Source organism: Olea europaea, chromosome 1 (genome assembly GCF_002742605.1).
Source record: "Olea europaea var. sylvestris chromosome 1, O_europaea_v1, whole genome shotgun sequence".
NCBI lineage: Eukaryota > Viridiplantae > Streptophyta > Magnoliopsida > Lamiales > Oleaceae > Olea > Olea europaea.
Window position 1 is genome coordinate 27,923,459 of NC_036237.1, and position 21,039 is coordinate 27,944,497.

General features: G+C 33.9%; 4 protein-coding genes and 1 pseudogene across 10 annotated transcripts; 3 read left to right on the plus strand and 2 right to left on the minus strand.

Annotated features, from left to right (window-relative positions):
• Positions 1-3,829: 3,829 nt before the first annotated feature.
• Positions 3,830-5,115, plus strand: LOC111396239 (vinorine synthase-like). The gene has a single exon (XM_023022647.1). It carries the CDS (start codon positions 3,830-3,832, stop codon positions 5,090-5,092), a length of 1,263 nt encoding a protein of 420 aa, XP_022878415.1. The 3' UTR covers positions 5,093-5,115.
• Positions 5,116-7,010: 1,895 nt separating this feature from the next.
• Positions 7,011-8,980, plus strand: LOC111406799. The gene is made up of 3 exons (XM_023036173.1): positions 7,011-7,034; positions 8,341-8,395; positions 8,506-8,980. The coding sequence occupies exons 1-3, from the start codon at positions 7,011-7,013 to the stop codon at positions 8,856-8,858; spliced, it is 432 nt and encodes a 143-aa protein (XP_022891941.1). The 3' UTR covers positions 8,859-8,980.
• A 107-nt stretch (positions 8,981-9,087) lies between these two features.
• On the minus strand, positions 9,088-10,956 carry LOC111396317 (annotated as a pseudogene).
• A 681-nt stretch (positions 10,957-11,637) lies between these two features.
• On the plus strand, positions 11,638-13,980 carry LOC111399480 (oxygen-independent coproporphyrinogen-III oxidase-like protein sll1917). Of its 2 annotated transcripts, XM_023026822.1 has the most exons (3): positions 11,638-11,797; positions 11,934-12,818; positions 12,957-13,980. In XM_023026822.1, exons 2-3 carry the CDS (start codon positions 11,971-11,973, stop codon positions 13,582-13,584), a joined length of 1,476 nt encoding a protein of 491 aa, XP_022882590.1. In that variant the 5' UTR covers positions 11,638-11,797; positions 11,934-11,970; the 3' UTR covers positions 13,585-13,980. The 2 variants fall into 2 exon arrangements, with proteins under 2 accessions (XP_022882590.1, XP_022882598.1); XM_023026830.1 differs by lacking the exon at positions 11,638-11,797 and having other exon boundaries at positions 11,835-12,818.
• An 800-nt stretch (positions 13,981-14,780) lies between these two features.
• On the minus strand, positions 14,781-20,688 carry LOC111399490. Of its 6 annotated transcripts, XM_023026859.1 has the most exons (10): positions 20,488-20,688; positions 19,846-19,871; positions 19,388-19,472; positions 19,083-19,292; positions 17,278-17,400; positions 17,087-17,144; positions 16,930-17,003; positions 16,182-16,270; positions 16,008-16,079; positions 14,781-15,181 (listed from the first exon to the last, which is right to left on the minus strand). In XM_023026859.1, exons 1-9 carry the CDS (start codon positions 20,671-20,673, stop codon positions 16,010-16,012), a joined length of 921 nt encoding a protein of 306 aa, XP_022882627.1. In that variant the 5' UTR covers positions 20,674-20,688; the 3' UTR covers positions 14,781-15,181; positions 16,008-16,009. The 6 variants fall into 6 exon arrangements, with proteins under 6 accessions (XP_022882627.1, XP_022882612.1, XP_022882631.1 ...); XM_023026844.1 differs by lacking the exon at positions 16,930-17,003 and having other exon boundaries at positions 19,846-19,868; XM_023026863.1 differs by lacking the exon at positions 17,278-17,400.
• Between the last annotated feature and the right edge of the window lie 351 nt (positions 20,689-21,039).

The following is a 21,039-nucleotide window of genomic DNA, read 5'->3' on the forward strand; positions in this document are numbered from 1 at the left end:
GAATATTGACAATTTTTTTTGGTCAAAGTGGAAAAATGGCATTTTGACTTGCCCAATCGTAAAAGTACCCCGAAAAGAAGTGATTTTCTATGGACCCCCAAAACCTCTATTTTATTTTATTTTTTTAAAAATAAGAATGGATCTCTCAAGGGTGGACCTTTTAATCGAACCGAACATTCTAAATCGCAATCGAATTCGCAGCGCAATTTTTGTATATATATATATATATATATGAAAATGTTTTGGCAGTCTTGTCCACAGAGTTTGTAGTAACAAGCCTTCAATAACGGCAAGTTATTGTTTTGGTTGACTTCTAACCAGAACCTTGCCTACAAAATCTCCAATTAATATTATATCTAATTAAAGTCCTTGTCTTTCTAACCAAAGCCTCACGTACAATTCTCTTTTTAACATCTCGTCTAATTAAGATGCGTAAAATCCCCACATTCAATTCTAATTTTTATTTCGAGCCTGTAAAAAGTGAAAATTTTCAAGAGTGCGTGATTTAAAATGAGTTTAAGAAATAGGAATTTTAAAGGAACCGTACCAAATACGAATTATATGTACAAAAACAAAACCAAAATAAAATTGGGTAACCACTTGATGGAAAGAATTTCGTAGAATTTAAAGTGAAAAGTAAAGAGTAACCAAGATCAAGAAGTCACAATCGCTAATGGGATGTGAAAATAATCGTGATTGCTTGGGTTTGGTGATGCTCATAATTTTCAATGGGAATTGAAAGGGAGAAATCAATGAATCTAGTAAATATTAGAATGTATTAATCATGTGATATTTTCTAGTTTACAGTGCGGGCATCGTTTGTGTTTCAAATTTCAAAATTGACTAGTACTAAATTAATAATGTGAATTAATAATATCTCAAAGGATATTATTGAAATATAAAGTTGTCCAAAAAATGATTCCAGCTTGTGACATTCAATATATGGTAAATATATTGAGTAATTATATTAACATCACAATTTTTGTTAATTGTATCACATTTTAATTACAATCGAGGTTCTCAATTTTTACTCATTTTGATATCTATGCCCTCACCATTTCATTATATTTTTTCTTCAATATTCTATTAATTAACACATCTTACCGACAAGTACCAAAGATGTCAAGGCGGAGCACAAAGATTAATGTGCCCCTCGTACTTTAAAATAAGCAACATAAATAGTAAATACAAAATTTTGACAAGTATGTAATGCCCCAAAATCTATTTCATTTTTTTATTTTTTGGTATAAAAATGACTCGAGGTGTTACCAAGAATCTTCTTTATAAATTAAGCAGAAATTCTTTTTTTTTTTATCGATAAATCGATAACAATAAACTAACAATTTAAGTGAAAATTTAAATCTCGAAATACTACTACCTCAAACCCTCCATTTAAAATTAACATAAAATGTCACATATTTGAACATAAAAATATATGTATTACTAAACAATGTGCACAAAGTTTAACAAAAAGAAGTTCTTTAAAATAGACAAAGGAAATTTGCAAATTATCATTTCTAGAAATTTTTACTTGGTGACCCCATCACTCGATCAATCTATCATGCATCCACATGACCTATTTTAAACTGAAAGATTATTGTAATAGTGAGTATTTCGAAAATACCCAGTAAAAATATGTACATATTCTTATTAACAGGATATAAATATAAAATGACATGGCATACTTACATTTAGAGCAAATTGGTCGCGACATCAGATAGCTCAAGGAATTTCATAAGAATTCCTATATCTAGTAGGATTTACATATTTGACCAAACTATTCATCCTGTAGGATTTAACATATTCGACCTAACGGTTCATCCTGTAGAATTTAACACAAAAACAACCCGAAGATCTTAGAGTATTTTCATGCCAAAGTCTATAAAAATATCAAGAAAATAAGAATCTATAACTTACACAAAGCATTACCAAAGAAATTCTGAAAAATGGCTTGTAAAATAAAATGCTATTCATATTCAAAAGAATGAGCGTGTGTAGATGTGTGAAATACCACTTTTCTATGTGAGTAAAATGAAAGTTTCTCACATATTTTATATATTACTTGTATCAGTTGTGTGCTTATCAAATCAAATTCAAAACATCTAAATGAAATTCAATAGGTTAATTAAATTTATTCTTTATTTCAAATCAATCATGGTGGACGCTTCAAATTTACGGGCCGGTTGAGTGAGGGAGTTACAAAGGTTAATTAAATGAATTATTATATAAAATAATGAATGATTTGTGGTTTTCAAATTCCAAGGAACGTGAGTGATATTATTATTATTATTATTATTATTATATTTTTTATTAATAAAATATAGGATTTAAAATACTTTTATTTCTATCAAAATAACTTTAATATGACTAATCCAAAATTATTCCTTCTTGAGTCAATTTATTTTATTTAGCACGAGTTACAAAATGAGTATAATATCGATATATTTTTATCAACTTTTGAAATATTTACATATTTGACCCAAATAACTTAAGATAAATTCTAAATAATATACGTATGCAAAATAAATAATTTATGCAAATAAGTGGATCATATTTATCATTTCAACTTTTGAATTTTAGTATGATGACGTGACTGGTCATGGACCCTTTTATTTGCTAAATGATTTATATTAAATTTATCTCACATGAAAATATAATTAAAATTCAAAATGTTACAAAATATCTTCTTCGTACTAACAAAATATTTGAAGAAAGGATTTTAATAAAGTCAAGATGTCGTGATTAATTAAATATTCTAATGATAAAAACGCGACGTAAAAAGTTTAGGACTTATAAATACAGTATTTCGAAACTTTCATCGTAATTAAATGTGATAATTAACAAAAATTATGTGAATATAATTAATCATATATATTGTCACCACTATTTTAGTTTATGCACCATATTATATACACACTACTTAAAACAATTTTTTAATAAACACACCACAATCATTTTACATATGAAACCCAAATCAGTAAATAAAAAAATAAAAAAATGACGATATACCACACATTCTCCCCATCTGTCAAATACATGTACACTTTCTTCACCCTTTTACTGCAACAACATCAAGTGATCAATGTAAAGGTTGAACTCCAACCTTGAGGACCCTTACCGCCTTGCTCCTAGAGTTTTGTGAGGGAGATAAATCGCGGGATGTGCCCCAACAGATCAGGGAATAAGAGTCGCATATATACTACGCCTACAGTGAGTCCAATTCCATGTTTCAGGAATCGAACTCTCATACTGCGACTGCCAACAAGGCGTGAGATAACCTCACTCCTATCCTTTGCACCAAGACTATGCCCCGGGGGGCTACATCAAGTGATCAATGTAACCAACTAAAGGGAGGAGAGAGAGAACGAAGAGAAATATAAAAGGAAAGCAATAAAAGTTTTACATTTTTCTTTTCTTTTTATTTTTTTCCTTTGACTCATTTTTATTTTCTGCATTTTATTAATTAGCACATCATGTCTCCAATAACAATTTCTGTCCAAAAGGTCCGTTGAAAGAGTATAAAATGACTTATTTTGTATAACATAATTTTAAAAGGACAATAAATGCAAATGTACAATAAAGTATTTTTTTTTCTTCACATGAAAGCATACAAATAGAAAATTTTGACAAGAATCATAATCAAGGACGAGACGTGTGTGTGTATATATATATATATATATATTCCCTTTTTCTTTTGAATTATTATGTCGATGTCATTCTCTATTAGAGCATACAATCATAGTTTTCAAATCAGACCTGCCTCTGTTCCCCATATAAAGCATGCTATTATTTTCAGAAACAAAACATTATGAATCAGAGAAAACAGAATATGGAAGGCAACGTAGAGATAATTTCTAAATATATGATTAAACCATCATCCCCAACTTCTCCACATCTTAAAATTCTCAAGCTTTCTTTTCTAGACCAAATCTCTCCACCAGTTTATGTACCTCTTATTTTCTTCTATCAAGCTGATGAATTAGGCCGCAAATATACTGATCATGCCCACAAATTTCAATTGCTAAAACAATCTTTATCCAACACTTTAACTTTATTCTACCCTTTGGCTGGAAGAATTCACGAAAATTCTTACGTGGATTGTAACGACGCTGGCGCTAAACTAATCGAAACTAGGGTTCATGCTAACGTCTCAGATGTTATAGAAGAGCCTCATATGCAGAAACTGCAGCAGTACTTGCCAGTGAAACCCTCCAGTGTCGTTGATGCTGAGGCTGCTCTTCTAGCCATCCAAATCAATTTCTTTGATTGTGGTGGCACCGTTATAGGCGTGTGTTTATCACATAAAATAGCAGACGGCGCGTCCTTGGTGATATTCATCGAAGCTTGGGCAGCCACGTGCCGTGGAGAATCGAAAATTGTGCAGCCCAATTTTGGTTTCGCAGCCCTCTTTCCTCCGAAAGATTTCTCTACCTATAATTTCAGACCAACCGATACCATGTCAAGCGAAAAGATTGTCTCAAAAATATTTGTCTTTGATAAAGATAAGCTTGTTGCGTTAAAAGAAGCAGCCGTGGTTGGATCGGAACTATTAGTGAAGAATCCCACTCGGGTGGAAGCTGTGTCAGCTTATATTTGGAGGCATTTCATCGAGATGGCAAAAGGAAAAACTGAAAAGGAAAAGATGTTTGGTGCTGTCCATGCAGTTAACCTAAGATCAAAAACAAGCCCACCTCTTCCAGAACATGGTTTTGGAAACTGTTGGAGCGTCGCGTTCACATTATTCACAGCTGATGACCCCAGCAACCTAGGATATGGTGATCTAATAACAAAGTTGGGAGGCGCGATAAGAAAAATCGATGGCGATTATATTAGACAAAAGAAAAATGAAGAGAATTGGAGTCGTGTCAGAAAATTAAATGATCCATCATTAGAGTTATGCAATTTTAGCAGTTGGTGTAGGTTTCCTGTTTACCGGGTGAATTATGGCTGGGGAGAGCCATTATGGGTCTGCACCACAACTATGCCGTTCAAGAATTTTGTAGTTTTAATGAGTACTAAAACTGGGGATGGCATAGAAGCATGGGTGAACATGCTTGAAAATGATGTGGAGAAGCTTCAAATCCATGGATAAATACCACCATGCTACATAATCAGAGTCAATGACAGAATTTCATTTTCAAACAATACTTGGCAGATTCTCATTGAAAATTGAAAAAAAAATACAACATAAAAATACTTAATCATGAGTTGCCACATCGGTCTTTTTTTCCTTGTTTGTTTTCATGTTTGTTAAGCATTATTCGAATAAATAACTTAAACTCTGATTTTTCCATTAGTCTTTCGTGTGCTTTCGGGTTTTCAAGCTTGAAGTCCTCTAGTGTCTGTTATCGTTACATGAGATGTCATGTCACGCTCCCTTCGAGCTTCTACTATTTATTTTGTAAAAATATAAGTATCATCCATGTTAACTATCTATACGCAATCACCCAAATCATGAACAAGCAATTCCAAAGTCATAAGTATTATCGCATTCTATGATGATTGACCTATTGTTTCAGAAAATATGCAATAAAGAAAGCAATATGGAGAAGAATATCAATTTGTATTCATTTATTTCTTTCGTGTATTTGCTATACAATGCCTTGGCTACTTATAGAGAGGAAAGAATCTACTCTAACTATAACTTTATACAAGTTGGTATAAGTTATAAAAAAAAAACAACACAATTTAAAAAAACAAACTCCAGCTATGCAGCAGCATATTCCCAGCAATTCTTCTAGAGTCTTCGTCAACTAGAATCTGTAGTCCAGCTGGATTTGTGACTCACGTCTATTTCTACTAAGCTTTGAGTTGGCATCAATGCTCCTTGCTGACTTTCTTGATTCAATAGTGCTTTGGGGACACACAATTTTTTTATCATTTGAACAAACTAAATAATTTAGAGCATTTTCAAGACACAACTTAAACACAATATGTTCTTTATTTTTAAGAGTTGGTTCTTAAAATTATATTTCAAGAGACTGTTCAAATTAACATTTTAATTTAGATAGTGAGTTTGACTATAAAAATTAGAGCCAAATTCACTCTCTATAATTAAATGCAATCAAAGTATTTCGTTTTTCAATGGAAAAAATAATACAATAATTTAGAAAAAATCTAGTGAAAATAAAAGAGAAAAAATAATAAATAATTTTTTAGAATAGTAAAATTAAGTGTTAAATATAAAAAGTTTGTTGAAGTACTTAAAATTATTCTCTCTAAATTATATGATATGCTCTTTTAAAATAGAGAGTTTCTTGAAAATGTCACAAATAATTAAGAACAACCATGCTTGATGTATATCATATTTTAAACCATTTTTTACATTTTGCTGTCTCATTACACCATTGGACAATTTGAAAATAAAAATGTTTTTTCATCCAATCAATTATTGACAACATGAATGATGTCAACCACGATGTTAAAAAAAAAAAGTATACAAATGGCATAATTCTAAAACTAAAGCCATTAAGACTGACTAAATTTCAAGAATATTTGAAGTGAACAAGTATTAAGATTTTGACTTCACCTAAATGTCTTCTTTAATTTCTATAATCAAGCTCCAGGACATATTTGCTCACGTTGACAACCGATGTCCCTTCAATGTCCAACAATCTCTCTGTCTCAATGTTACTTTTTAATTAATACTACAACAATTAATACAATAACAAGTAATCAAACATCAAGCAAATGTTAGGAGCAATTAGAACAAGATTATAAAAATTTAAGATTCAAAATAGGTTTACATCATCATCCTAGCATGTTACAATTTAGACCATTATGTGAAAATGAGAGAAAATACATATGTTCTGTTACGCACACCGCACCGCCTCAGCTAGTCGAAGTGCGTACGACACTTCCAAATACCCGTATATTCGAGGCAGTACCCTTTGCCTATAATACCAAGGTCTTGACCATATAACCAAGAAAAAGCATTTTCTCCTCCCCCTTTTTAGTATCGCGCATTTCGGCACCGCCACCACCATCGACTGACTTCATCATCGGAGTATATGCGGCTCCCACCACCACCACTGGTACCGATCGTATATGCCTGACCTTTCATTATTGCGTGCAAGGAGGAATAAGTGGAATAGCTCGCAGTTGGCCACGTGAAGAGTCCAATTTGCAGGGTCAGCATGTTCAAGAAATACATTTCACAAAAATGACACACTTGAAATCTTGAATTTTTCTACATTAAAAATCATAATTTGACATCTTGAAAAGAGATTGACTTGAACTGGCTGGGACATGGCCTAAAATCCTGAAAATTTCCTAACGGTGTGCAAAAATTCCAAAATCAAAACCATACGTATTCTTTCACTTAATTTCAACCCAAAAAAACATTAATTGTCTTGAAAATCATAATATTTTCTTAAAATTGTACTTTAGTACTAAACATGCACAATTGTGTTAATGGAATTTAGTGATGTCACATTCTACATTTAGTAGGATCACCTCACCCCAACCCTGCCCTTCAAAAAAAGAATTTAAGCCTTGTTTGCTAGTGCCCACTCTCAAAAAAGAACAATGTCATAGGTACAGATTTTTTTCCTAGAAATCAAACAAATAGACACTTGACAAATTATGATTGGAAGATGACAAAAATACCACCAACAAAATAAAATAAAATGAAGTAGATGCTGCCCTCACAATGTATATTTTTATGTACTTGGGGAAAAACAGCTAAAAAAAGAAAAAAAGTTTACAATAATGCTGCCTGTCCATGGACGTAGAGCAGCACTAAAAAATTTAAGGTAATGCTAAAATAGTTTTTAAGAGTGTCGAATCCTATTATGGCCCAATTAGTGCTATTTGTGTAAATTTGTCATTGCTATTTGATCTATTATGTGGATCCGACCCTTCATTTTACTTCCCGCTCTCATCACTTTCACCCCTTTTTGGCACGTGAAATTCGAAAATTGCCCTATTGACAACGTACATACTATTTAGAGAGATATAGAGAGTGGGAAAATTTTGGGGAGAGTGAGGCCATCATCAATCAGTTCCTTAGGATTGTTGGAGTTACTCTTTCGATATATGGTATGTTTTTTTCTTTGATTTGTTGTATAGGAACTGGCCATTGTCAATACTAATACATTTCTGATCTTTTCTTTTGGTGAACTGCCACTTTTATTCCTTCCTGAATTAATATCGTTCTAAAGTAGGAGTTTACTCCACGAAAATTGGGAAGTTTTCGTTTGGGCATTTGAAAAGTTATCAGTATTACAGAAATTAGTAAACAAAATTAAGAGCGATTCTCATTTTATCTATTTTATTTTTTTATTCTTTTATTTTCTGGCTGCTCTTCTGAGTGACCCTGTTGGAAATATCAAATACCAGAGACTAAGAAATATCAGATACTATGCAGTTTTGCATATACTTGAAGAATATGATGGTAGTATTCCGTTCACATGATTTCTAACGAAAGTTGATGAAATATGTAGTTGAAAATGAGTTTTAAAAATAGGGGTCAAGACTCATTTAACTTGTTTCCAATTGGCACAGAAACTACACTTTTAAAGCTTAAACAAGGCTCTCTTCGCAATCCTAGCATAGCCCAGGAGAATTCGACAGGGACAGATGTAAATTGTACCATGGAAATTGAGGATGCAAAGACCATGGAGGTCGATTTTTCCTCGACTAATTCTTTACCAATTTCTAGTAGCTTTGAATCTACAGACACCTCTAAAGAACAAGGGACTAAAAACCTTTCTGTTCTCTACCTGTTTTCGAGATACAACAACTCTCAACAAAATTCAGTAAGCTCACCTAATGGGGTGGATATGTTGGCAGACAGTGCTTTTTCTTCTACCAGTGTTTCACCAAGTCCTGGCAATGGCCAGCTGCTAAGCACTTGACAGATTAATTTTTCTCTACTCATCTTTTTTTGAGATCACAACTACCAAGTACCTCTAATAAATGACAAGTTGAGAGCATAGCAAAAATTTAACTATCGTTACATTTCTCTTCCGACTGTTGTATGAAATGAATTATCTCGAGTCACTCTTCTGACAAACAAGTTCTACAAAATATGGCTGGTCAAGCATGGAACAAAATTAACTTTTTTTTGTTTTTTACTTTCTCACGAGAATTGAGATTGAATTACAAAAATGAGTTTTGAACACGATTGTCTAAGAAGTCAAATTTCACTCCCTCGACCATGGCTCTAGAACTGGTGTCCATGCACATAATTCTTCATCCTTGAACTAGAAAGCTGCAAGGCAAGAAAAGAAACATAAATATGTATTAACACTGTCACACTGAAACCCGACCTTTGGTATGCACAAAAATCACAAAAATTTCATCATAAACACAAGAAATTTGAAATGTATGAGAACTACTTGTTACCTTACCTCAAAGCACTTGTGACTCGTGTTATAGCACATTAAATGTACTGTGCAGTAGCGTGTACTTTAACATGCTAGTTAGAAATAAGTACCAAATTTGTGAGACCTTAATAATGCAAGTTAGCATGATACGGATGAATAGAGAATGGTTAAGACCTCAAAGTAACATCCACAGCTTGTGAAGGATAAAGGTAAATAGCATGTGCTCGAATTTAAAGATGTATTTACTCAACAGACCCTCCCTTGCAAAATATATGTAACTAGCTTGACATTGAATCAATTTAAACCATTTAAACAGTGAAGGTTAGGAAGGGGTTATGTAAATGAAGAGAATTCTCTACGCCATAAATCTTGACTGGAAACTTGCTTATGCATAAAATATATCTAATTCACGCTTGCTGTCACTTCCATGAACCGCATTCCTGCCTATGTAATAGCATAAAACCATGAGCATTAACCTTAAAGTTCCGATTAATGTTGAATTGATATAATTAAATCCTTAGTGGTATAACCTCGAGTTTGAATAGCGAGATCTCCTCTGATTGTTCTCAGCTCAGCTTGAAGTGAATTGGCTGCACCAATCACTTTATGAGCAGAAGCAACAACGCCAACACCTTCCCAAGCCTTGCGAAACAAAATAATCACTCGTTTCTCAGAAAACAAGTAAATAATATAACTTAATTATTTGCTTATGGAGAATAGGGTTTAATGAGAAACATACCATACACAAAAGAGGACCAGATGTAATGTAATCAATCAGTTTAGGGAAGAACGGCTTAGGTTGCAGATCCTTATAGTGCTCCTACAATCATTATTGAACTACACAACTAGGTTGTATAAATAACTTAGTCATCTCAAAGAGTTTTCAAATTAAGATGAGCAAATTGAGCAAATTTTCTTGTAAATGACACGTAATCGATTAAAATTGAGTAATCTTTTTACAATAATTACTATAACAATTCAGCTTCCTGTTGGAATACACAGAGCCTAATTATATTGCTGACCCTTCCCTTCAACTGCTGATCGACCTAATGTTCCTACCATATAAAGAATGCATATAAATATGTAAGTTTGCTTTGTGTTTTCTTATTTCTGGCAGCTTATTAACACATTGAATCCATTTGAACTTCCCAGACATACATTACAAAATCAACACGACATTTACTGAAAACACAAAATTTTATATAAGCTCTTCTTCCCAAAAACTAAAGAAAACAAAACACTGCCAATTCTTGGGGACACTGGAAGAGTTTCATGCTTTAAACATAAACCCGAATTATTAGAGGCGCGCTTTACCACTGAACTAATAGCCCATAGTACGAGCCTCCCATTGGTGTCCCCTCCAGTCAAGAATTGGGGCCTAGGCCCCGAATTCAAGTTGATTCTATTTTGTCGATGAATTCGTTCTCGGGAGATCACCTTTTTCTCAAATGTTGAAATTCTCTCTCCAACTTACAAATACAGAAAAAATTCCAAAGCATGCACTTCTACTCTAAATTTACCAAGAACTGAACTTTTTTACTACTATTTTAACTAGATGAATTTTTGTTGAGTTTCTTACAAGGCCACGTTGAACCCCATCAGGCGTAATCATAACGTAAGTCTCTTCCACTTCCTACACAACAAAATCAACAACATAAAAAAAATAAAAAATAAAATCCGAATGAGGTTCCTAATACGTGAGAAGTACCAAAATGAATACTTCAATTTCTTCCTCTACAACAAAATCAAGAACCCAAAAAATTCCAAAAGGGTTTATTGAATCTTTAAATGAAAATTGAAATATACGTACATACCATGGAAGCAACTAAGTGGGGAAGGAGCTCTCGGGACATAGCTAAGTGGTGTAAAGGACTCCTTATAGGTATAGTGTACAGACAACTCTTGTTTCCTGGACTGTTGGGGCACATCCCACGATTTATCTCCCTCACAAAACTCTAAGAGCGGGATAGTGGAGGCTCTCAAAATTAGGGTTAAACCTTTTTTAACTAAATGGGGAAGGAAGATGTGGGGTTTACGATGTACTTTCTTGTAAGTATAGAAACAAGATGGGTTGGTGACTGGAATCCTGTTTAGTGTGAGGTGTGCAGGAAAATATTGTACATTACTCGTTGTAAACTTGGCATTTTTCAAATTTCAACATTTATGTTAGTGATTAACGTACAATATTTTTAAATGTTCAATAACTAAAATTTGATATTTTAAATTTCAGTGAGCAATAGAAGATATGGATCTAAATTCAGTGATCAAAACTCGACATTTTAATCAATCAAAAACATGAACCTATGCACAATTACCATTGGAACAATTAATTCTTGGATAAGCTGCCATTTCTTGCGAGGAAGAAACACAGGGCAGTGCCGGTGCTCCACATAGAATGGCTATGGCATCCAATCTCTATCCAGTCTCCCTGTGCCTGACCAAACTTCGTCGGGACAAGTGATGATTACGTAAATGTTTTTTTTTTTTTTTGGGCTCCGTTGGATTAATTATTTCTTTTTAATATTGTTATTTATTAAAACATAATTTAAATTATAAAGCCACAACAGAGTACTCTGTAATACGATGTTTTTGTGTCATCGGCAGAATATAAGCGGTAGTCGGAAAGATTGCAGTCGTAAATATGCTTCTGAAATCAGCATTTTCTCCCATATTCACAGTCATTCCCACCACAAACATACACCGAAAGCTCTCGCGCTTTGTGATAACAAATGCTCTAACACAAGCATGTCTACAAAATGTTCGACAAAATGTGTCAATGTATGCTGAAGCCAATCCGTCTTCGTTATTAGTAGTACATAAACTCCCCCCTACATCGGCTTACATTCACCTCCCTTTTTGCCGAAAACGTTGCCACTACTGCGATTTCCCCATCATTGCTCTTGGCTCATCCTCCTCGTCTTCGTTTTCGTCCTCAACAAGAACGGCAAACGATGATTGTGAGGATCCACGTATATTGAACTATGTTGAAACTCTCTGTAGAGAAATGAAGGCCACCAAATTAAGTTCTGATTCTAACCCACTTCTTGAAACGGTGTTTTTTGGTGGCGGCACGCCTTCGTTGGTTCCACCGAAGCTCGTTGCTCTAGTTCTCGACACCCTTAGTTCGAAATTTGGTTTGTGTGCTAATGCTGAAATATCAATGGAAATGGACCCTGGCACGTTTGATGGAGCAAAAATGAAGCAGTTATCAGGATTGGGTGTGAACAGAGTGTCTCTGGGTGTTCAGGCTTTTCAAGAGGAGTTGTTGAAAGCTTGTGGGAGAGCTCATGGAGTTAAGGAGATTCACGAGGCTGTTGATATTGTGAAGTCGTGTGGGGTTGAGAATTGGAGCGTGGACCTCATTTCCTCGCTCCCTCACCAAACTCCGGATATGTGGGAAGAGAGTTTGGAGCTCGCTATTCAAATCCAGCCTACTCATGTTTCCGTCTATGATTTGCAAGTCGAACAAGGGACAAAGTTTGGAACACTGTAAGTGATTTATCAGCTAAATTTAAGAATCGAATTGCTAGAACATGATGCAATGAAAGTGCTAAACCTTTAGTCTGGGGTTTGAATATGTTACAGTTTCCCTGATTAAATTTTTGGGTAATATTTGCATGCTTGCAGGTTTACTCCAGGTGAATTTCCTCTGCCATCAGAAAATCAGTCAGCTGAGTTCTACAAAATGGCTTCAAGAATGCTGAGGGATGCTGGTTACGACCATTATGAGATCAGTAGTTACTGTAAAAAAGGTTATCGGTGCAAGCACAATCTTACATATTGGAAGAACAAATCTTTCTATGGTTTTGGACTCGGGTCAGCCAGTTTCGTTGGCGGAGTAAGGTTTTCTAGGCCGAGGAGGTTGAAAGATTATATGGGTTACGTGCAGAATTTAGAGGATGGACCGGTGAATCATTCTGAGGATAGTTTTACTGATTACAAAGACTTGGCAATGGATATTGTTATGCTCTCTCTCAGAACTGCTCGTGGGTTGGATTTAGAGTCTTTCGGTGAAGCCTTTGGTGGTTCACTTCTGCTCTCAATTTGTCAGGTCTATAGACCATATGTGGAAACTGGGCATATGATCTGCTCAGACTCGAATGGGAGAAATATTACATCTGATGAATATAGTTTCTTGCTATCAAACGAGCATAAGATGAATAAGGTGTTGGGGTTCCTTCGGCTCAGCGATCCTGATGGTTTTCTATTATCGAATGAATTGATATCCCTTGCTTTTGGTGTCATATCTCCATGATTTTCTTTTTCTCCGTTGTTTTTCATGCTTGGAGTTCTATGCTAACAAGCGTTTGAAGCTTTGTCTGGTACGAGGGAGACAATGTTCAAAGCCCAAGAGGATCAAGAATATTCAAGTTGATAAAATGTTTGTTGTGTGCAGGTTCTGGCAATAACTTGGTCTCTGTGGCAGTATTTCATCACAAAGATGAGAAAAATAAGTGCGCGGAACGGTGTAACAAATACAACTTAACTTCTCTTTTCTCCCTCAAATACTGTCTAGCGCTATTCAAACTATCTATCAAATGTATTGTAAATGTATATTCTCAAAACTGAGAAGAAATATAAACTAGGAATTATAACTGATGTTGTATGTTGCAGGCTTCTATTTATGGATAGATGTTGTAATTTGTGAGAATTAGAGTTTTATTCGATGAATTTTTACCCCTATTTGATTTTGCTAAAAAAACAAAGTTTAAGAAAAATGTAAGTAAAAGTTGATAAAATTTAACAGATGTATAATTAACGTTGACTTTGATTTAAGTTTTTATCATTTTTTTTTTTAAGCTAAACCAAACAAGAGCTTTGTAATTTAGCTTCAGAATTTACCAAGAATCCAAGATGCAGTTTTTGCTTAGGGGTTAAAAACATTATTAGAAAGGTTGAACCACAATCTTGAGGGCCCCACCGCCTCGCCCCTAGAGCATTTTGACGGAGGTAAATCGCGAGATGTGCCTCAATAGACCAGAGAACAAAATTTGGTCCGTACACTTGTGTCTATAAAGAGTTCAATTCAATATCTCAGAAATCGAACCCTCACACTGCGGCTGTCGACAAGGTTGAAACTACCTCACTCCTGTCATTCACTCCTGTCATTTGTACCATTGGGTTATTCCCCTGGGGGCAGGTTACAAACATTGTTAGCCATATTTCACTTTGTTTGTCAAGTTTTAATCGTTCCAAATTAGTCGCTGAACTTTCATTTTATTTTAACGTCTGTTAACCTTGAAGTAATATTAAATGCAAGAGTCCATCAAATTTAACATAATTATCAATTTGAAAAGTAAAAGGGGACAGATTTGAAAACATACTAAATTTTTAATCAACTAAATACAACTGTTTTCTTTAAGTAACTTGTACTGATTTTTAAGCATAGGCAAACACGATATTTAGAAACAAGAAGTAAAAATCAAATAAAATTTAAGCATAATGCAGAAGGCCAAGAAAATTGAAACTAATGAAGACAGATGAACATCTGTTCAAACTTAATAGACACCATTTTGAAATGTACAATATTTAAAAATTTCAAGAGGCACCTGAATCCCGAGTCGGAAGATACTTTATGAACAGAATTATGATCCATTTATCAAAATATCTTTTCAAGCATCTTCTATGTTTTTTTAACGTTAAAGAGAAATGTTCATATTCGGGGAAGAAAATCTTAAAACCAACAAAATCCAAAAAATGCAGCTGATTTTCCTGCGAGCTATTGTGAGCCGATGTTGAAAATTCACTTCAACAGGCAACACTATTGAAGGATATACACTTGTTAGTACCTCAGAACTTGAATTTATGTTCATTCCCCATCTGCTCCAGTATGTTATGCCTAAGAGTTTTTCCTGAAATGGAAGGAAAAGAACACGATAAAGGCATGTCGTGCCCATGTAATATGCTCATAATTGGGAACGAATATTTCAACGCAACATATCGTTCAAAGACAAATTAGAGGACGAGTTGAGAGCATGTTTGGCTAATAAGCTTAAAAAGAAGTAATTGTTAAGTAACTTTTGTTTTCAAACATGTTTAGGTAAGTTACTTTTCTTACTTTCAAGAACAAAAGAGTTGTTTCAAAACTGTTACATACCGTCAATATATTTTTAAGGGAACATTCTGAAGGCAGTAATCTCAGTTAAAAATACATCCTTGTGTGATTCCGGTAGACGAAATTGTGCACCAGAAAATCTAATCTTTCTAGTGGCCAGCCAATCTTCTTGTTCAAATAATAACTTCTTCCACACCGTTATTTAGGACAAACAAAGATACATTAATTAAGTGGTAGTTGAAGTATCAAAAAAATTTCCATGTGGTGAAAAATATCCAGAGTGTTGAGGAGACTGAGTGATTCCATAAGAAAATAAGAAATCTAGATAACGAAGCGTCATAACTGTATATGAAGCTTAAAGGTTAAAATTATTGGTCTCAACTCTTGATTTAAGCACTACAATTTATTTCCAGAACAAATTATCATGTTAATTAGGATAAGACCTACGAAATCTATTTATTTTTTTATGATTGTTTTTCGGACAGGTTCTCTTTTACAACATGGAACACGAGCGACTTACTTACAAAGAAAATGAAACAAAATGACAAATAAGTCAAGAAACTTAAGAGCCCAAATTTAAATTTTCATCATCGGATAATTTCGAAGCAATTTCAATTGCTTACCATCAAGAAGGCTTTGGTTTTCTTCCAGGTTTTGAGATGCGCTTGAGTTGTTGCCCTCCCGTTCTCATTTCTCTGCAATGTATAAAGAAAATCTTCAGAAGCTAGAGCAAAAGTGCTTGGATTCTTTCCTTGATATCATGTAAAAGTTTGGGAATTCAGAGACTAGAATGGAACCTTTGGTACAAATAAACAATCAGGTAAAATATTGGGAGGAACATCAAAATCAGTATTGAAATTGCCAGGTAGAAGATGCTTGTATGCTTCTGCATGTAAAAAGGTGAAACAACAAGAATTAGATGGAAAACGATGATAAAAAGAATGAAAAAGTGCAAAATACTCAATAGATGGATCGAAATAAACCAATTCCACAAAGGTATATGCCGGGCATCCAATATGCCTAAAAAGCCGTAAGAGGCTGATCCAACTGTTGTTGGGAAAAATCAATTCAACTCAACCAAATTTTATGGCCATATTAGTGCCTAAAAAGACATGTTAGTAAATTCGTTGAAGACTAAATTAAAAATATAAATGTGTCTACTCTTTGGCAGTTGAAGCTTCTAGATGAGATGGTTCAAAATGGTATCAAAGCAAGCAAAGGTTCTGAGTTTACGATTTTACTGCCACCATGTATAAATATTATGCATCTGTCATGCCTTTGAAGAAAATATATATTTCTGGCAGGCCACGTGAGGGATCATGTTGAATCAAACTTTTAGATAAAATAGTTCAATAGTGCATATGCAAACCAGTCAAAGTTTTCTATCAGAGATTGACAATGCAATAATGCAAACCACAACACCTTGAGAATATAAAAAATCTCTCCTCTATACATAAATCGCTTTCTCTTTTATAATTTCCTCGAAAGAGTTTTCAACTACATTTATAGCACCCAAACTGGGGTATTTACTGAGTGAAGCCTTACCCTGCCTCCCCTAGAGAAGGGTTTTCTTCCTCCAGAACAAGTGTGTGCATCACAGAACTGGCGCAAAAATAACTCTACAAACATCATAAAGAAAGTTAATGGGGGTAATCAGGAAAATTAAAGCCAGAAGAAGTATTTATGGGTTAGAAAATGGTACCATGAAGACGAGTTGCTGGGGGGCCCTGATTAACGGGAAAACAGCTGTCGGCAAGATCCTGCAAAGAAAGAAACGGATTTAAACCAGGGGATAACAAACAAATAGTGCATATTTTCTTAGTACCGTGCAGTATACCAATCCTTCCTACCAAACATGCTAATAATGTGAAAGATCACAAACACGGGGACAACCTCACATAAGTGATGGTTTTTAGCAGCAGCAGCAGGATTGCACTTGGTTTTACGAGATTGAGTATCCATTACGAGGTCACAATGCAAAGCTCCGCATACATCAGCTAAGCACTTGCTGCCACTCTGAATCCACACACAGTGTGTCATAAAATATGGAACATGCTATATTTTAATAGAAGAGCTATTACTATAGCCTCTTGATTCAGGGTAATCCTTAAACCATTAAACAACGGAAAAAGTCGTAAATGCCTAAACAGTAACATGATTTGAACACCTTGTGAATGTTAAAACATAGTGCAACCTCTTCAGTACTCAAAATTATGATGCAAGCTGCAGCTACAGGAATTATTTTCACGTGAAATATTGAAACGGCACGTGGGGTAATTTCAGATGGCTCTACATTAAAGTTACAAATAATCAAACTACTTTACAGTAGCAATGCTTCATAATTAGTATCAATACAAGGCTTTGGATGTGCAGTTTTGAGAAATGTTCTGGTTTTCTCATTGTGATCTGAATCTCGAGACAGGAACCTGACGACTTTCTATCTTCTGAAGGTACCATTTTCCAATGACAAAAATAACTCCAGTGTGCAACATATGAATCAGCCAAAACTTTTACTGTGGGACTAGGGTGATATTATTCCAGAAAGTAATTCACTTCTCTCCCTCTGTATTTGTTCTGGTTCAAACCAAACTAGGAAGACCAGGGCGAAAAAAGCTGAGGGTTATATGAGAGGAATCAAAATTTATACAAAATGTGTAAAACATAAAATGACTCTGCCAGATAAAAGGGGATAGGGATAGATATTCCAATTGCACAAAAAAATCTTAATCAAATTACCTACCCACATCCACTCAGATAAAGTACAAACTCATAACATTTCTAAACTGTGATGTGACAAATGTAAAAGGGTACTAATAAGGAGGGGTACCAAAAATTTTGATAAAAGAGGTTAAATGTTCAAACAATGTATAAATACAGTGGCCGAGGCTAGGAAGAATCCTAGATCTAGGTTGGGAAGGATATAAAGGAGCGGTTTTATTTACTGGAACAGATGGGAAAGAACTATATCAGTCTTATAATTTCTTAAAATCATATAGTTTATATGTAAATTTGAAATATAATAGGAAATATTTTCTCCGGTCCAGTATCACATAGAGGTGATTGTGTATATTTCCTATAGACCAATTCTACAGTACATATTTAACAGTTATTATAAATTCAATCATATTAAGAAACAGCGTGAAATTTTGTTAGGGTTTTATAAGTTGAACAATGAAGATTAAGGGCTAAGACACCAATTGGAAAGCATAACCACTCTCTCTGGTTACTAACTCACACAAACAATTAGAAGGTAGAACAATGCTTGCTCTTGTTAAAAACCCGTATGCTTATCCATCTTGCAAACAAAAATTTTCTTAAACATCATTTCAACGATAATTTCAACTATACTCGTCAACTCAACATAACTATGATATGTATATCAAGGAGTATGTACAACAAATGAAAAAAAAAATTAGCAAAAAACAGAAGGGTCTTTATGTTAACCAGTTAAAATTCCTTCTTTTTCTTTTTTCTTTTTTCTTCTCCTTTTTCTTTTTTGATAGTTTGCAATTGAAAGTCGAAGCATATCATATAAAAGTAACAATGTAAGCTAAATAGAGAGAAGTTATTCCGAGAATTTGTAAAATGCATAATTGACTGCAATATACAACCAAAAATACTAGCAACCAGCAGTTTTGAATCCATAGAACCATGGTATTGCTCTAGAATAATGAATGAGGAAAGACGTTTTTACATACAATATTCAGAAGATTTAGGTGTCTGTTGTCAAAATGCTGATCCAAATATTTTTCTGCTCGGAAGATTTTCTTACAGTACCCACAGCGCCACTCATTTATATCCACATGAATCTTATTTTCCTCTTGATCTCTAAAGATATCATTGCTTGGATGAAGTCGGCATTTGCTCGAGAGCTGATATTTCTCTCGTTCCAAAAATGGCATAAGATACTGCAACATTAATTACATTTAAAGTTAATGAAGGGAGAGCAGATTAAAGGTTGGCTTCAAATGTATCTACAGAACTATCAAGTATTTGATAGTACCTCCTCTATAACTTTCCATGCAGCCCGACTCCTCTCTCTGGAACAATGAACTTCAGGAACTTGAGATTGATCTTCTTTAAGATTTCTAAGTGACAAAAGGAAGAAAACTTACCAACTCAAACCTTAACCCAAGTTTTATTAGAGTGACTCGATAAATTTTAATTGAATTGATCTCACTTCATGGATTTCTCTATTTGAGAAAGAGTTAAATTACTTAACCATCAGTCTATTAATGCAGGGATTAGTATCAGTGAATAGGATAGAATGGAAGAATGTAGAACCAGCGAAAAAGAAAGGAAGGAAAAAGTTAGCCAATACTAATCCTAACTACAGGACAGGGAGCATTTTTTCTGTAAAGTGTCCAAAGATTAGATTTATCTTTGACAGTTGAGACACAGGAAGTGATCTTAAAAGGAATTAACAAGTAAGAACTTCCATCAAGTGAAAGAAAATGTTACCTTGAAATAGAATGCTCAATACCCTGCAGCACATTAAGTTGAAACATGTGAATTCACATGAATAAGTGTAGAAAGATGACATTTATTCAGACATTCAATAAAACATATCTCATGTACATATACGGACGCATAAGTATTCTTTCATACAATTAGTTTATTGCTAATAATCCAGTTGAGATGATCACAAGTTGCTAAAGCAAAACATTAACCTGTTTCTCGTCACTGCAAATCTAAGAATCCAAACCATCCAAAAAAAGTTAATTAACTGAGCATTTCATAACTTCATAGTATAACATAAGAAAGTTCTAACTTGGAAAAAATTTAATGGGCCCTGATCTTATGAAACTAAACACCCAAAAATTCACATAAAAGGATCAATCAAATTTTCTATTCATTAAATATTCAACCTTTTTCTTCATTTCTTACCTCGTCTTCACACCAAATCCTCAATTACTTATTATTTAAAGAACGAATTTGACAAAAAGTAATCAAGATTTTGAGCACTACAGAGTAAATAAACTACATTTAGAGAAACAGAACAAATCCAAATAGATGGATTAAAATTGAACTCAATTTCTTCGTTTGAAGAATTCTTATTTCCCCGTAAAATTAAATTTCATCTTAAAGTAAGAGAAGAACTACCTGATTTGAGTTTGACTGCGAAAGAGATGAAGCAAAGGATGATTCAAGTGTGATCAGAAGAAGAAAAACACTGTATGAAAAGACTCGTATTTTCTTCCCCATGTCCCCTCTATTCTTTCTCTGCCCTTTTCTTTTAAATAGCACAGTGATTTTTCTCCGACTCCTCTGTCCATTTATATACTCCATATTACGGTATTTCGGAAAAGTTGCAATATTAGTCCTGAAACTATTGCTTCAGTAGCAAGTTAATCCTAAGTTTAAATTTAAAAAGTAAGTTGATCCTTAGAGTTGCATAGTCATTTATCAATTAGAAGCGGTTTAAATTTGGTTAAATTGTCAAGAGATTTACAATATGTGATGATTTACTAGTAATTTAGGCGATTTTAATTTTTTAAGACTTATTATGCAACTACACAAAAGTCTGGAGATTAATTTATAACTACAATAATAGGCCGTGGGCCAGTACTATAATTTCTTTACTAATTAATATAATATTTAATATTAATCAGAATTATTGAATATTAAATGCCTGTCAATTTTCTCAAATTTATA

What these genes read in the sequence shown, in the direction of transcription:
- LOC111396239 (XM_023022647.1), top strand. Translation starts at nt 3,830, where the DNA reads ATGGAAGGCAACGTAGAGATAATTTCTAAATATATGATTAAACCATCA.
- LOC111406799 (XM_023036173.1), top strand. Translation starts at nt 7,011, where the DNA reads ATGCGGCTCCCACCACCACCACTG. An exon ending in GGCTCCCACCACCACCACTG is followed by an intron (nt 7,035 to 8,340) that starts GTACCGATCGTA and finishes ATCAAATACCAG; the next exon opens with AGACTAAGAAATATCAGATA. An exon ending in TATACTTGAAGAATATGATG is followed by an intron (nt 8,396 to 8,505) that starts GTAGTATTCCGT and finishes CAATTGGCACAG; the next exon opens with AAACTACACTTTTAAAGCTT.
- LOC111399480 (XM_023026822.1), top strand. Translation starts at nt 11,971, where the DNA reads ATGCTTCTGAAATCAGCATTTTCTCCCATATTCACAGTCATTCCCACC. An exon ending in GGGACAAAGTTTGGAACACT is followed by an intron (nt 12,819 to 12,956) that starts GTAAGTGATTTA and finishes GCATGCTTGCAG; the next exon opens with GTTTACTCCAGGTGAATTTC.
- LOC111399490 (XM_023026834.1), bottom strand. Translation starts at nt 20,673, where the DNA reads ATGGAGTATATAAATGGACAGAGGAGTCGGAGAAAAATCACTGTGCTA. An exon ending in CGCAGTCAAACTCAAATCAG is followed by an intron (nt 19,872 to 20,487) that starts GTAGTTCTTCTC and finishes CTTAATGTGCTG; the next exon opens with CAGGGTATTGAGCATTCTAT. An exon ending in AAAACCATCACTTATGTGAG is followed by an intron (nt 17,145 to 17,277) that starts GTTGTCCCCGTG and finishes CTTTCTTTGCAG; the next exon opens with GATCTTGCCGACAGCTGTTT.